The sequence below is a fragment of the Martes martes genome (assembly GCF_963455335.1).
Source record: "Martes martes genome assembly, chromosome: 4".
NCBI classification, from domain to species: Eukaryota; Metazoa; Chordata; class Mammalia; order Carnivora; family Mustelidae; genus Martes; species Martes martes.
The window spans coordinates 143473847-143490948 of record NC_137891.1 but is presented as its reverse complement, the minus strand read 5'-3'; the positions used below and the strand labels follow the sequence as shown (position 1 = coordinate 143490948).

General features: G+C 40.1%; 1 protein-coding gene across 1 annotated transcript in view; it reads right to left on the bottom strand.

Moving 5' to 3' along the window:
• Positions 1 to 896: 896 nt before the first annotated feature.
• LOC308341694 (uncharacterized protein C1orf87) overlaps positions 897 to 17102 on the bottom strand; it is a gene marked incomplete at both ends in the record, with an annotated part of 67712 nt that continues 51506 nt past the window's right edge. Inside the window, 7 exon segments of the mRNA XM_080801695.1 lie at positions 897 to 956; positions 960 to 1057; positions 7576 to 7642; positions 7646 to 7723; positions 7727 to 7870; positions 10996 to 11038; positions 11040 to 11070. Coding sequence (XP_080657821.1) covers positions 897 to 956; positions 960 to 1057; positions 7576 to 7642; positions 7646 to 7723; positions 7727 to 7870; positions 10996 to 11038; positions 11040 to 11070 — 521 coding nt within the window.

Sequence of the window (17102 nt, the reverse complement as noted above, 5' to 3'; positions counted from 1 at the left end):
CAGAGAGCTTTTTACTTTCCCCCTAACTCCTTTGTCCTGTCTCCCACACAAATTTGAAAACCAGAATCCATGTCACTCAGCATTAATGATGGTTCTGGGAACACATTTTTCTCTGAAGTCCTGGGTCAGTATTCCTTTGGTGAGCTCATGCTATCTGTGTGGTGTGACGTGCATGTGAGTACGATTCTGTGGGAGATGCAAAGTTGGATAGAAGAACTATGGGAACTTGTGGAAAGTTTTGCTTGATTTTCCTGCCAGAGAGAGTAAAGATGTTACCTACTTCCAGAACCCTTTGTCCAACGTGTCAATCATTAAAACTTCCAAGTTTTAGATATATCTGGGAAAATATCTTTGGGGACAGTGTAGCATCATCTAGTTTTGTACTATAGAAAATATCTCACTTATTCAGAGAACTCTCTGGGAATTCTTTATTTTTCTTCTGATGTGGAAATCCTTCCTAGAATAGTAACTAGAGGAAACTCTAGTTTACTCATCCAAAAATGGTATATCTGGGTCTCTTATGTGAGAGGCATTTTGGGGGGTTGACAACAATATCTAGCATATTTTTTACTCTATGGAATTGCAGGGTTTGCAAAAACCAAGTTTCATCAGCAATATAGAAAAAAAAATCATGTAATGTTAATGAGGAGCTTTATTAGAATAGAAGAGGACTTAAAGAAATTGGGCTCTTGCTACCTTGGCAGAGCAAACCTGGGTTTTTTTGGGTCACTCTGAGCTGCTTATGAGGGAGCATCATAGCCAGAAAAGAAGTCCAAGTCCAGAGCATCTCCAGATCTCCAGTCACTGTATCAGCCTCACTCAGGCCAGGGAGAAACACGTGTCTGGGTAAAAAGGAAGATAAAGGAAACATCTGTTCTCACAATATGGGCTTGTTATCATAGCTCCTTGAAGTACCGAAGTGCTGGCTCTGAGAGCAGATTTTCTCCCGCACGGAATTACCTCAAGGCTTGGTCAATTTTCCGAGGGCTCAGGGACAGGTTGTAAATGAAATTGTAGTTGTGAATGAGGCATCTGGCCCGTTCCTTCTCCAGGACTCCTGCAATTGGTTTGGGTGGGTGGGAAGTTTTGAAAAGCGTGTGGAGAAACCGAAAAAGAGAGAAAAAAAAAATCTATATTAGCTTGAATGACTTCTGAGTAAAAACAAAATGCTAATATTTTTGACACTTTCAGCTTCTTAAAGCAATTTAAGCTTCTTCTTTGTGGTTATAAAACTTTAAAGGCCAATTTTTAAAACAAGTGGGTGCCTGCTAAAATCAATTTCTAATTTTTCTGGCTTATTATTATTATTTTTTTCTTACTGAAGTAGCCAAACACGTTCCTAAACATGCAGGATTCAAACAGCTCATTTTTATTCATTTCTGGAAATGTATTTACTGTGACTCCCTCTTGCTTGCTGTGTGATCACAGGTAAATCCTCTCGTTTCTCATGGCTCAGAGTCTGAATCTGTGTAATTGGGCTGGTAGTGTGTATCGCCACAGGGTGTTCTCTCGTACCTGTGCGTTATGGGCATCAATGCCAAGGTCCCTTCCAAGTTAAGGGTAGGTGGACTTGGGGAGTTGTGGAGAGGAGCTTTAAGTGGAGAACATGGCATCAGCAAAGATGAATAACTCATTCATAAGCCCCTAATTGTGAGCTCATATATGTCAGATACTATGCTTAAGAATATAGAAGATTTAAAGAAGGTACCTGTTACCTCAGGAAGCTCCCCAACCTTTGAGATGGTAAGATATGAAGAAAATTATCTACAGTATCACAATAGTGGCTGATATTTACACATGTACATAACATTTACTATATTTCAGTTATGCCTCCAAACATTTTACCAGTAGTAATTCATTTAATGCTCACAACAACCATTTTATAGACGGAGAAACTGAGGCATAGAAATGGTAAGTCACTTGCCCAAGGTTGCTTGAATTCATGCATTTAACCACTACAATCCATCACAGAATAAGGGGGAAGAGATTGTTGCAAGTAAGGCTCAGATCGTTTCCTAAAGATGTTCCTTGAATTGTGGAGATCTAAAACACAGGTGTCAAGAAAAGCTTTTCAATATCTTTTATAGGGATTGAAGATGCATCCCTTGCAGTTGGTTCTTTTATCATCCTGTACTTGTACAGGCTGTAACAATGATTGTGAATTTCTTTCTGAAAGAGGCCCAGATGCGGTCCTCCTGTCATTTCATTTACAAAATGAAATGCCACAACCAGTCTATTAGAGTTTGGACACTTATTAACTCTGTTTAAGTTGCCAAATATTGTTCATATTTAAATGAGCAAGGACTGTTGGGCATGGTGCTCCCCTCTGAACCTCTCTGTGATGGGTGTTCTTAACAGTGGGCTACAGATAGGCGGGGCCCTAATGTGATTTATTCTATCCAGTTCTAATTCATTTCTATCCTGTCCCGTCCCATCCCATCCCATCCCATCCCATCCCATCCCATCCCATCCCATCCCATCTCTGTTTATTTTCTGTTCTATGTAGGATTGTTTATTGTCTCTCTCTTCTATTAGAATATTGATCCTTTCCTCTGCAGAAATCTCTTTCTGTGAGTTGGTCAATTACATCTTTGCAATTTTCTCCACTGGGTGTCTACTGTTGGTCTGGTCTAGGTTGGATCCCTCAAAATATTTCCTCATATTCTGCCTCTGGAAATATAAGGTATGGGCTTTGGAGTAAGTGTCTGACTGAGGAAGGCACTTGAACTTTCTGAGCCTCAGTTTCCTCAACTTTAAAATAGGGATAATTAAAGAATAAGAAATCAATAAAGTAACAAAATCTTAACACAGTGTTCAGAACTATTAAGCACCCATAATACAAGCATTCTTATAGGATGTTTATAGTAGTTGTAGCACCAATATTATTCAAAATAAATAAGAATGTGTCTTAATAGGAAGAAATTTTTAAAATGTATAAAATTGAGTTTATATTTAATTAAAAATTAAAAGTAGTGTTAAAAAATACATGTAGGAATCACCACTGGTGTGGGTAGGGGCATTTTCTACTATTTTCTAAGCTTTACCATTGGTAGAGGAATCCTATTGTCAAACAAAAGTCCATTGACTGAAATTTGTATCTAATTTGCTGTCATTTGGGGCTGCCCAGGAAAGCTGCATAAAATAACCCTTACAATCCATCTTAGTGCTGAAAAGCCTGTTCTTGTCCCACCAGAACCAAAATGAAAGGTATAAGAAGAAGAAACTCCTTAACATCCACTTCATTCTATAGTTTGCAAAGAAACTCTCAAATCTCGTGTGATCCTCTCTCCATGTGGGAGGTATGTTTTATTGTTATCAGTCTTATTTTATAGATGAGGAAATAGGCTTGGAGAACATAAATAACTGGTCTTCAGGGCTCAGCAATTAGTCTAGTCTGGACTTGTATCTAAGTCTCCCAGTAAAAACAAAGAAACAACCAACAAAGCAACAAGCAAAACCTCATGTTCTTCCTGGTATGTCATGGGAGTTTAGTGTAGGGGAAGTCCAACAGAACTGGGTTTGAATTATGGCTCCACTTCCCACTGGCTAGTCTTTTACCACTTTGAGCTTGGCTTTTTCCTCCTTAAATAAGGCCATTAATCCCTTCAGCATGTGGTTGATGTGAGGAGTTAGTGATTCACTGTGTGCAAAGGCCAGACTCATGCAAAGAATGTCCTTGAGGGCTCTCATTGCATTCGGCCTCCTTGAGCTGGAAAACGTTTTCTATCTAGCCTTCAGTTCATTGGGAAAATTCCAAATCTACCATTCACCCAAACATTTATCCCAACCCCCTCCTTTCTTTAGAAAACATGACCAGTTACTCACAGTCATTTCTTATTCTTTCTCCTCAAGGATATTTTCTTGACAACCCGTGTTAGAACATAAGCACAGAGTAGGTTCCCAGAAACACTAATTTGATGATGGATGGTCTGTCTTCACCCTGAATGAAGAACACTCTGGCCTACATATTTCCTTGCACATAATAGAGAACACTGATTCATCAACAGGCAAAGAAGGTATCATCTGCTCAGTGTCTCGAATGAGGCTGTGGTGGTCAGCTAAATACTGTGGTTAATAAACCAACTAAATGACCTCAGTTAATCCTCTTTCCTCATTAAAGATAGTTATAGATCAGGCTGACACATTCCCTGGCTGACGAGGAGCTAATGAATTTCATAGAAACAGAGAAAACAAGCATAAATAATGAAGAGGCCATGAGAGAGGCATTTCAAATCTGCCGGAATCTGCCTCCAAAGTCAACAAAACTCTGTTTTTCCTTAGAACAGTTCAGAAGTATGAGAAAGGTCTCAGTCTTTGGGGAGTCTCTTAGCAACTAAGTTTATGATCCATCATCCATCACTGCCACTCAGCACTTGTTTCTTTAGAAATGTCTTCCCTTTCCATCTGATGTTTTTTTGTATTTGTTTGTAACCCCATCACCACTCTATGGTATAAATACCTAGACTCGTGATTTATTTTTTAATTTAAATTCCATTAGCCAATATATAGAACGTCACTCATTTCAGAGGTGGAGTTCAGTAATCCATCAGGTGCATGTAACACCCAGTGCTGATCACATCAGGTGCCTTCCCAAATGCCCATCACCCAGTTACTCCATCCTCGTGATTATTTCAGTAACCTTTTGATTTCCTTTTCTCCAGTATTTTCCCTAAATTATCTGTCTCTTCTTTTATGGGGCTCTCCTCTGGTCAAAACTTTGGTGAACATTGGGTAGAGGATTAAGCCTCAGCCTAGCTCTTGAGAGGGTCTCAACTTTACTATCTAATCTAGCACAAACCTTCTAAGCTTTGCAGGAGATGGTTTCAACTCAGAATGCCTTCTCCAGCTATCCAAAGTCAACCTCTCCTGAAGGTTCACTCAAGCTCTCTTTCCATGGAACCTTCTCAGAAAACTCAACTCATATTTGTTTCTTCAGTTATAATACTTTGCTATATGTTGCCCTTGAGAATATTTGTTTTTCAGTGTTTAACTACTCTCTATCTTGGTGTTTTACCTAAAAAGTCCTTGACCTTTTTTTTTTTTTTTTTTAAAGATTTTTTTATTTATTTGACAGAGCTGGAGCACAAGCAGGGAGAGTGGAAGGTAGAGTGAGAGGGAAAAGCAGGCTCCCCACAGAATAGAGAGCCTGATGTGGGGCTCGATCCCAGGACCCTGGCATCATGACCTGAGCTGAAGGTGGACACATAACCAACCCAGGCACCCCTTTGGTGTCTTACCTAAAATGTCCTTGAGGCCAGAGATCATGTCTCATTCTTTTGTTTTCCCTTCTGGTCCAGCCTCTAGCACAGTGCTGGGCTTTGTGTTTAATAAGTTTAAACGCTTAAAAGTTCATGTTTAATAAGTTTAATAAACTAGATGAATTTTTCATTTAAAATTTTCATCTCCTCCTCTCTTTGGTAAAGTGATTATTAGAAGTCCTGAGGTATTGTATGGTAGTTATACTTTATGTGGTCTAGAGTTAAGTGTTTTGGAAATCCAAAACAAAATGAAACAGAAAATGCATTGCTACTGTTATGTGATTAGTTCTAGAGGGTGCTAATGTATCCCCTATGTTTTTGTTGAGATATAATTGACATATACCATCTTAGTTCAAGGTATACAATGTGATGATTTGATACATGTATATATTGGGAAATGTTTAACACAATAAGTTTGGTTAAAATATCCTGTATCACATGTAATTACCACTTTATTGTAGTTGTGTTATGGTGGTGAGAACATTAAAGCTCTACTGTCATAGCAACTTTCAAGTATATAATACAGCATCGTTAACTAGAGTCATCATGCTGTATGTTAAATTCTTGGAACTCGTTCATCTTCTAACTGAAAGTTTGTGCCTTTTGACCAACATTTCCCATTTTTCCCAGCAACCACCATTCTAGTCTCCACTTCTGTGGGTTCCATGTTTTTAGGCTCCGCATGTAACACACTAACTCACTATACCTACAGAATGTAATTAAGTACCACCATTTCAGGGCACCTGGGTGGCTCAGTGGGTTAAACCTCAGTCTTCGGCTCAGGTCATGGTCTCAGGGTCCTGGGATTGAGGCCTGAATCAGGCTCTTGGCTCAGCAGGGAACCTGCTTCCCCCCCACACTCTTCCTGCCTCTCTGCCTACTTGTGATTTCTCTCTCTTTGTCAAATAAATAAATAAAATCTTAAAAAAAAAAAAAAGTACCACCACTTCAGTCCATGTGCTTTTGTATCTGCTCCCTCTTCCCCGGGTTTCTGACCTTGTTCTGGACTTCATTTTCACTTGGACACTGCAAATCCTTACTCCTTCCCCTACTTTCTCTTTCTCCTTCAATCTGCACATAGCCATCAAGGATCTTTCTGAAATACAACTTCATCATACCACTTCCCTGCATAGAAATGCTCAGTGCTACTTACTCTTTTGCAACTAAATTCAAATTCCTTGATCCTGGCATCTAAGATCTTCCTAGATCTGGAGTCTTACATTTCTACCCTTATCATTTAACATTCTTCTTAATAGCCCTTATATTATTTCCAATCAAAACTTCTTGCACCGAGCTTCACACATAACAATTTTCTTGGCTAATGCACACCTTTGCCAAAAAGGTCTGTTTCATTCCTTTATATATAAACTGCACTTTATCCTTAATGGTTAATTTTACACTGAGATAACCTTCCCTGACCGCCTCACTAGGAAGGAATACTCCTTTCTCTGAATGCCCACATTGCACGCTGTAATGATATTTATTACCTTTCTTCTTGGATTTATTTATGTGCTTACATTCATTCTTTTCTTCTTTCCCTCAAAAAAAAAAAAAAACAAAAAAAAAACGTTGAACAGAACTGTGCAAGGTGCAAGGGTGGAAAAAGGAATATAGTCTACCGGTGAGATTGTAGTAAGTCTCCAAATGAAAAAAAATATTTATCAAATATGGTAATAGTTGCTAAAGAACTCTAGGAGACCAGACAAAGGCTAGCCTAATCTGGGGAAATTTTGGGAGTCTCAGAGGAGTGGAGCCTGAGTTCTAACCTGAAACATGTTTAGGCATGAGCTAGCCAGGTGGACAAGATAGGGAGTTGGCGGGGGTGGGGTAGGAAGAAGAGAGGCAGACAACTCAGATGGAGAGCATAGGGTGAGAAAAGGAGCAGCCACAGGAGAAAGCATGGTATGTTTGAGGAAGGCAAGTTATCCATTATGGTCGGGTAGGATATACTGGTAGAATACCCACTGAAGAAAAAGAGACTGGTTAGGTGTTTAGAACCAGCTTTTGCCTTGCTAAGGAGTTTGGAGTTCAGCCTGTCGGTGGGCATGCTGAAGATTTCAGTTGGGAGTTACAAGACTGGATTGTAGGTTAGACTCCAGGAGTTGAATGGAGGAGGATCAAAGACACAAAGAGATTGTGAGTAACTTGGTGGGGGATGCAGGTCTTACTCTGATTCATCTCTGTATTTCCCAATTGTGCCAGTGCACATGATTTATGGACAAACTGTGTTTGTTAAGAAGTGAAAGAAAAGGAGGTGTCCACTTCCAGACTAGAACACACATGGAAAGTCGTATCAGCTCTAAGCTTCTCACTTTACCTGTATTACTCCAATCACAAAGGTAGAGGGCATTTTCCAGCTTCTTGAACCTGTCAATCCATGTCTCCTATTCTTCAGACGGGTTCTTCATCGTTGGACTTACAAAAGGCTGTGAGACTGGCCTGACCTTCAGAGAATTCAGGGGATCTTAGGTGGCTGAAATCTCAGCAGGAAGGTTTTTTGGTTGTGGTTCTTCTTCTGGAGTTTTCCACCAAAACAACACAAGCATCTCACTGGCAATACATCCACTGCACAGAGCTCCTCCAGTTTCTTGGCCAAAGATGAGGCCACACAGCTAGCAATATTTATTGTAAGGTCTGGTTTTGTAAAGCTAGAGGATGTGTTCCAAATCCTCAGTGCCATAGGACCATATCTGCCAATTCTTCTTGTGTACAAATACTAATTTTTTTTTAAGGGAAGGGTGGAATCATGACTTTATTCAGTTTACATTTCTGATTTACACAAAACAAAGGTTTTTGTAACTGAGACTTTTCATGATATCTACTCTGCTTTATACTAGTGGATACACAAGGAATAGGCTTCAGGCAAGGCTTATAATTTCTTGATGGGGAAATGCATGAGTGTGAGATTCTTGACAAAAGGTGATTGAAACAATACTGATATTATCTTAGGCTCATGGATTCATTCTAACAAACCATAAAGCCCCTCTGTGGTCTGGCAATCCTACTCCTTTTACAGAGGAAGCTGCAGCCCAGGGAGTGGAAGTGATTTACTAAGATCACAAGTCAATGGTAGACACAAAACTAGAAGGAGGGTATAGAAGTTACATCCAGCTCATTTTGGTATTCTAACTCAGTGTCCAGCACAAAATAGAGATGCTTTTAGAACAAATAGACAGATGAGTTCCCACTGCACCATGTAAGACATCATATCATCCACTGTGAAGAGAGACAGTGGCATCACCTGTTTGATCTGCCCAACCCTGCTGCTCCATGAATTTCCCATCCTTCCTATCATCATGGCTGTGGAGAGAATCACCATGTACATGGGCCAACAAACAGTATGTTTGTTGTCCAGTGGTTTTGGAACTATTTGTGAGTGATAATAACAGAAAGATAGAAAAACAGAGGTCATTCTCTGTGAGATGCAGGAACTCTAGCCGGTTTTCCTCTGTGTATTGGAAACGAGAAAAAGATGGTCTGCTGAGGCAGACAGACAGACAGATGGAAAAATAGGTAGATAGAGGTTATGAAGCTGACAGCAGAGAGAAGAGAAAAGATACAGGAATTCATGATGTTTTCCAAGTTCCTGATCTTAGTTCATTGTTACGGGTCTGTCCTTAGGTAGTATTCAATTGGTAGAGTTGGTTCTGTTCACCTCAATGCAAATAATCTTAACTAATTTGCCATAGAATTATGTCTCTAACTTCTGTAAATCTGTGCTTTCCCCAATTTTCAAATATCCGAATTTCTCATTTTGTACCTTTGTTTCAACCTTCTCACATACAAGTTGTGAAAATCCCACAGCCCTAAAGAATGGGCATTGCAATAGGACCCCAAGTTTTGAGTTTGTTAACAAACACTTATTAAGCTTCTGTGGGGAATGGGAAGGACTGTTTTGTCTGAAAGAATAGAATGCTATATGAAATTATAACCATATGGATGACCAGCAACCAGCAAATTGTTAAGAGATTAATATAAAAGAATTCTATTTTGATAAAATCAATTTTGAGACAGAGCTGAAGGTTTTCACAAAGTAAATAAATAGGATTATTATACTTTTTAGAGCTTTGGACCACTTTAGAAATCTGAAGAATACTTGGATAATCTACCCAGCTAAATGCACATTGGCATAGATTTTGGTGGATGATTTTAGAGAATTCAGAGAGGTCCTTGGATCTGAGAAACTGTTTTTAAATAAATTTTTGTATTCTTTCAGATAGTTCAACATTCTCTTTGACCACTAAAGGCGGTGGGGGGTTATATGGACCTGAATTAGGCTTAACTCAATGAATAAGTAGTAAGTAAGTAAGTAACACGCCCTATACTCTTTTGGTCCCACTGTATCAGGATAAAGTCCAAATTCCTTACTTGGCACATAAGACCATTCAAGTTATCATTATTGCTTCTCTTCTTTTAGTCCTACGTATGCATCTTTTTCTCTCATCTTTTTCCAGGAAAAAAAATGAAACTGTATGATGTCTTTATGCTTTATACATGCCATTCCCCCTGTCATGAGAGCCCTTCTTACCACTCATGTCTTCATTGGTTGAGCTTCTACTCATCCTTCAAGACCCAACTCATATTTCACCTCTTGTGGGGAGCCTTCCCCAAAGCCCCAGGTGGTGTGAGAGGTGATTCCTTGTAGACCCCTTTGTCCATCACAGCATGTATTAGAGGATATTGTGACCTTTCTGTCTCCTCTACCAGAGATCTAGAGACAGGACCTGTGAGGTAGGCATCCATGGACCTTCAAGGTCTGGTTAGGGACCCGCACATAGTTGGTTCTAAAGACATGTTTACTGAATGAATAAGGGAATGAATAAATGATTTTCTCTTGGAAAAGAGGAAATGTGCTTTACCAAACTTCTGCTTCAATTTCACTCTCTAAAAGTGGGGCAATGAATGCTACTCATAGAGGGATGTGAGAAGAATCAATTATTGCAGAGATGCAGTAAAATCCTCAAACAAGAGGCAAAATAAAAGAGCAAAGTATATTTTTTATAATCTTATTCACAACAGACTTAACACTCAAGGAGAAAAGCATTTGCTGTTGTTTCTTGCGTGGCAAGAGGCTTGCCAAAATGGATACTATTTTCTAAAATATTTCAAAGTGTGAAGTGCGTGAAGAGGCCTCCCGTCATTTTAAGATGAATTATGTTCTAATCCGGGCATTTAAAAAACAACAACAACAGAAAAACTCAGGCTGTTTTTCAATTCCGTCTGCATCTTCTTTTGGCTAAGTGCTGGGAATATTAAAACGGATTTTAACTGCTTGCCAGATTTTTTTTTTTTTTTTTTTTTAAATCAAAGAGCCCATTACATTTTAAAATGTGATGTCTGGGGAAAAGGTCACCCTCAGTTTCTGGAAGCTGGGCTTTCGATGTTAAAATAGGTCTCATAACCATCTTTTATTTTGATGGCAGTTGGTGGATTGGTCATGGGCTTTGGAAGGACACCTGTATACAAGCTACAAGTCAAGTTTCTTGGGGCAGAAGGCAGGCCCATCACCGTGTGATTTCTGCATGCATATCAGCAAGGACAGGAACCAACCCACAGACTCTCAGAGTTCTGCCTCCCTTCTCTGTTGGAGCAGAGTCTCAAAGTCAAAGGGAGCCTGACATAAAGGTGCTGGGTAGAAACCAAAAACCCAGAAGGGAGGGCCCCACCCAGCCCCAGAGAATAGAAGGCAAACAATGGGCCAAGCCCCTCTTCCAGCTCTGTAGAGCCAGGTGCATACCACCTGTTTTGTTTTGCCTGGAGACATCTCTGGGATTTCAGCCTGCGTTGCCAGAGGTTTTCTTTAAGTTCTTTCCTGGACAAGCAAGCAAAAATGGAAGGGTTTAGTTTGTTCTCTTTATGTTAGCATCTACACATATGCACCCAGGCAAAGAGAATGCGGAGGCTCTGTTAGGTGGCGGACATTGTGTTAGGTGATAGGGATACATTGGTAGATTGGAGCTCTGGTACCTGTCTTCCTGGAGCTCACAGAGGGCAAGTTGATGCTAAATGACTACTCAAAATTATTATTGGGTTACAAACTACCATAAACACAACCAAGGAAAAGGTGAAAATATTTACACTTATTTTGAGATGGGGCAGGAGTTGGGGAGGATTGGAGAAGGCTTGCTGGAGGAGTGACACTTAAACTGGAGGCCCCTGAGGGATGAATAGGAGTTTCCACGTCTGAGTGATGCTGGCAACACCTCCTGTGTGGCAGATTATTCCAGATAAGCAGAGACAATAGCCTATAGCATCGCCTCGAATCAGGAGGGCTTCTACAGTTTGGCGAGCAGCAGCAAGGGGCCTCTTTCCATAGCTCAGCTTCTTCCCCCAAAGCAGGAACTTCTGCCTCTCACTCCACACAGGTATGTGCCTGAAGGGTCAGGTAAAAGCTTTGTCGTCCCCTTCCTTGCTCCTGTCAATGTTCAGAGGTGCTGTATGGGAAGAGGTTTGAACATTATCCCTAACCTGGAGGATTCTACCATCCAGGTACTACTTGCTCAGGCTGCTGCCTTATGAATAGAAATTTCCTTAGGATCCAGGAAAAGACATGCAGATCTTCTGCTCAGGTCTTCTCAGGCTTATGGTGGGTATCACTCACTCGTCACTAGCACCTCTGGTGACTTACTCATTTATTTTACAAATCCAAGCAACGACCACACCGTACAGATTTCTGGGAGCTTTGGATTCCGTATTTAGTGCATAATTCAAGTATGCTGTTAACAAATGCATATGGTTTCTCACTGCTTTCGATAAAGATGGTTCAATCACTAAGTTTTTTTCTTTTTTTCAAAAGGTGGAGAGTGGCAGTGTAACATTGTGGTGGAGAGTGGAGGCTCTGAAGCCAGATGCCCTAGGATTGAGTCAGTCCTGGCTCCTTTCTCTATGATCTGCGTGACCTTGGGCAAGTTACTTGTCCTCTTTGTGTCTCAGTCTCCACTTCTGCAAAAGATGGCTAATACCACCCATAGTTTATTATGAATAAATGGGCTAGAAGCTGTAAAGCAAACACCTGGAAATAGCAAGTGCTCAGTAAATGTGAACTAATAGTGTCATCTGTGTAAGGACGTTCATGTAAATTAACTTATGTATCAGATTAAAAAGGCTTTTGTCGCCCTTTGATATTGCACCTGTGAATCATTATCAATCCCTGCCCTCAGTCTCTTGATGAAGACAATGTGATGTCAGAATGTCCAGAGCCCCAGCACCGAGCATTAGCATAAGTACTAAGTCCATGTTTGTAGATGAAATGAATGACCATGTGCCTGATAGGAAGTTTAGAAATTAAAGCTGCTGAATGGATAGTTGTATTTCTCCCAGTTCCTTTTCAGACCTGACGGGAGGAGAAATTTTCTTGGCATTTCTTTATCTGCCCATCCCTAACCCAGATGCTAGATAGAGTACAACTTAATAGATGCTTCATGAGAATCCTGATAGCCAGCTAAGGTAGATCTGTTTTAATTGCTACAAATTTGTCGTAGGAACCCATCATCATCAAGCAGCCCTGGGCCCTGCTCTTCTCACCCTGTCTGTGAGAGAAAAGCCTTCTGGTTGCTGCTGGTGATGAAAGGTTCTAATTACTCTGAATTACCAAGGTGGAGAGTTAAGAGGATTCTAGAAGCAGTATAGAACATATAAGATAAACTTGGTGTCAGACCTGAATGCTAATCCTGATTCTCCCTTTTACCAGCTGCAACTTTTCAGATCCTAATTTTGACAGTTGTGAAAAGCGAACCGGCAGTTTGCAGGAAGATTGTGGAGATTTAAAAAAATAAATAAATAAAAAAGTTACCAACTAAACATACTTAACACAGGAAGATGCGCAGTGCGAGGCATTATCCGTAACTGTGTTATCATTATTATAGGATCTTAAACAAATCTAGCTTCCCCAGAAGAGAGGACTTAACATTAATTATCATGTGCCAGGCAGTTGTCTGGGCACTGTTCCTGTATAGTATCCCTTTTAGCCTAAGATCTAGAACCTAGTCTTTGTCCCAGGCCAGTTTCTCTCTGGGGTCTGCACTTCTCAAAGTTACATTAGGAGAAAATACATGCTAGTCTTCCTGATCTCGCTTAAGCTTCCCTTTCTCCCTTCTAATACCTAGGAGCATATAAAAAGGTAATGGTTTGCACATGTAAAAATGGTTTGAGAAACCCGAGGCAGAGCTAATTTTTTTTTCTTTCTAACACAGCAGGAAGGATAAATAATAACCATCTGTCTAGTCTGCCAGTTGATGATTTGTACTGGAGGAAATAAGCCAAGCTGGCTTCTAGAGATTTCCAGGTGTTGGAAGGGCCAGGTTTTACAGGGTTTCCAGTGGATTCTGACAGTCACACAGCCGGCCCTCCCCTCCCCGCCTCCCCACTAATGACTTGAAATCAGTGGTCTTCAGCGCTGGCTGCTAATGTGCTCCCACCTGGGGAGCTTTAAAAATTACCAGTGCCTGGGCGGCACACCAGACCAATTAAATCAGAATCTCGAGGGGTGAGAACCCAGCTCAGGACTTCTAAAGAATTCCCTAGGTAATTCTAAAGTGAAGCCACGGGAGAAAGCAGATTTGAATAAAGGCTTCTGGCCTCATTGGACCTAGTGAATGAAACTTTTATGAGAAGGAAACATAAATATATGTTAAATATCTATATATGCCAGACATTTCTCACAGGTTTTCTTACTCCACCTAAAGAATAACCCTGTGAGGTAGAAATTACCTCCATTTTACAAATGAGGGGACGGAGGCAACACCAGGTTCGGTTTCTTGCTTAAGACAATAGAGGTAGGGTTAGGTCTAGATTCTAATTCATTCACTCACTCAACAAACATTCGTTAAATGCTAACTGTGATACAACAATGAACAAGACAGAATCTTCCCATGGAGTGTGTGCATTCCAGTGGTGAGGGCAAAAGAGAGATATGTAAAATAATGGCAAGTAGTGATAAGGGCTAGACACACAGCTAAAGCCAATTATGGGGGTAGAAAGCCTAGGCAGTTGATATTTTATTTTATATATTTTTAATTTATTTATTTGTCAGCGAGAGAGAGCACAAGCAGGCAGAATGGCAGGCAAAGGCAGAGGGGGAAGCAGGCTCCCCGCTGAGCAAGGAGCCTGATGTGGGACTCCATCCCAGGATGCTGCGATCATGACCTGAGCTGAAGACAGCCGCTTACCCGACTGAGCCACTCAGGTATCCCAGTGGCAGTTGCTATTTTAGGGAGGGAATTCACCAAAGGCCTCTCCAAGTGACATTCAAATAGAGCCCTGAGAAACATGGGAGAAAGGCATGCAAATGTCCGCAGAAAGAGCATTTCAGGGAAAGCTATCATAAAGGCAAAGGTCCAAGGGAGGGAGGAGTGTTTGGTACATTCAGGCAATAGCCGAGAGGAGAGCTTAGCCAAAGTGGGATGAAAGGGGAAGAGAAGTTCAACTATTCACAGAACTGAAGGACCTCATGGGCCATGCATGTGACTGGAATTGATTTTCTTTTTTCTTCCATCATTCATTTCTTCTCTGATGATTGTCCTCTTCATTACCCCCTTCTAGTGATGACAACTATATTTTACTTTGTGCCCCCCCCTCCCATTCTAGTGCTGTGGTTTGGTAAGAATGACACCCAGTTGCAACTCCGAGGTTGGTCTCTGATTAGTTGAAGACCATCATGGTGTTCTAATCACAGTCTTGGTTCTAGAGTGGATATAAAACTCAGTCTAAGCTTCTGAGATGAGAGGAGACATCTGCTACAGTTTCTCAACTCATAAAATTCTCTCCTTCTGGGCAGGACTGGCCAAAAGAGAGCACTGTGAAGATATGATGACCTTGGCTACCATAGCTATTTTGTTATTAAAGTGTCTGGAGAAGTTGAGGCACTACCATGTAGACCATAAAGTTGATGCCAATACCATATACAGCAGAGCAGAGATCCATAAAGAAACCAGATCCCAGATTTTGACATTTTTAATGACTACATCAAACCAGCCTATGGCTCTTGCTGCCACTAGACTTTTTATTTACATAAACCAAAACTCTTTATTGTCTAAACTGAGTTAGCTTTTCTGTCTTGTCAAGAGAAACATTCTAAGTAGGAATTACTATGGATATTTTTTTTTTCCTTAATAAAAGGGAGGTTAAACTCTTAGTCATTTTTCTGTGTTGTCTTGAGTGATAGGTCTTCAAGAGATGTTTGAGGGATCAATGAGACTCTGAAATTATGATTATTCCTTCCAATTTCCCTCCATTAGCAGCTTTGCTATAACCCTGCTCTGTGCTTCCTGCTTTTTCTTCCTCTTCCTCACTCACAGGCTCTACAGTGAAGAGATTTTTTAAAGTTGGAGCCATAGTTCATTTTCGTGAAATACTATTTTAGACCTCAGACAATAGCATATCTGGAGGGGTCTAAGCTCTTTTTTTTTTTTTAAATTTAAGATTTTATTTATTTATTTGAAAGAGAGAGCACACAAGTAGGCAGAGAGTCAGACAGAGAGAGAGGTGGAAGCAGGCTTCCCGCTGAGCAGAGAGCCCGATGCGGGGCTTGATCCCATGACCCTGGGATCATGACCTGAGCTGAAGGCAGAGGCTTAACCCACTGAGCCACCCAGGCACCCCACTAAGCTCTTTTTTATTTGTCTCCATGGGAATTCATAACACTTCTTGGATCTGTGGCTTGAGGTCTTTTATCACTTGGAAATTTCTTCATCATAATTGCTTCAAATACTGCTTTAGCTCTATTTTCTTCCTCCTATCTTTCTTTAGATGTATACTGAATATTCTTGCCATTTCCTATATGTCTCATATACTTTTTTTGGTATGTTCTATCCTCATTGTTCCTTCATGCTTCAATCTGGATATTTCCTACTGAACTATATTTCAGTTCACTAATCCTCTCTTCAGCTACACTCAACCTTCTGTTCAACTCATCTAGTGAGTTTTTAAAATTCAATTTTTATGTTTTTCTGTTCTAGATACTCTTTATAAATTCAAATGACTTACTGAAATTCCCCATCTTATCCATTCTCTTAAACATACTAATTACAGTTATTTGAAAATCCATGTCCTGTCTTGTATCATTCCTGATTATTTGTAATTGAATGCTGGACATTATGTATAAATAAGTCTCAAGATTTTATATGATGTTAACTTCTTCCAGAGGGTTTTCCTCTTTTCTTTCTGGTATTCGATTTGAATTCTAAATAATAGCTTTCAAAAAGATGTGTTTTGTATTTTATCTAGTCTTCTAGTTGACCTTGCCAAGAGGTTTGGTCTGCTGTAAACTAGTGCATTCTAGACCTTAGCCTAAGTCACAGATATTGAGTATTTATATGATTATCATGTATGCATTAAAAAAGAATTTCATAGGATTCTTGGGGGTCCCAGTGAGAAAAATTTGTGATATAAGGCAGTACATATAAAAAAGAGTCATTTTAATAGGTTATTATAGAATTTTTGAGTGAAATGAGGCTCCAGGAATGAAAAAAATCACAATTCTTCACACCCAAAAGGAGTAGCTGCCTTTAGTTTCTTATAATGTATTTTCTTTCAAGAAAACAGGCAAGTAAAATGCACCTCCCTCAGTGCCTAGGAGCACTTAATCATCATAGCTCCAGCAATACAGAAATGGGAAGAGATCAAGGCATTAACTTTCTCAATAAGCTATGGGCTATCACAACAACAGTGCAATAAAGTATCACCAAAGTCAAAGTCCTGTTGCTTTGTGGAGTGCAATATTGTCTAAAAAACTTTTTCATACTTGTAATCACCCTATCAGAGCAATAGAGCAGGTATTTTTTTTTCCTACTTTAGGTTCATTTTAAAGATGAGAAAAATGAGTCCAAGAGAAGTAAAATAAGTGTT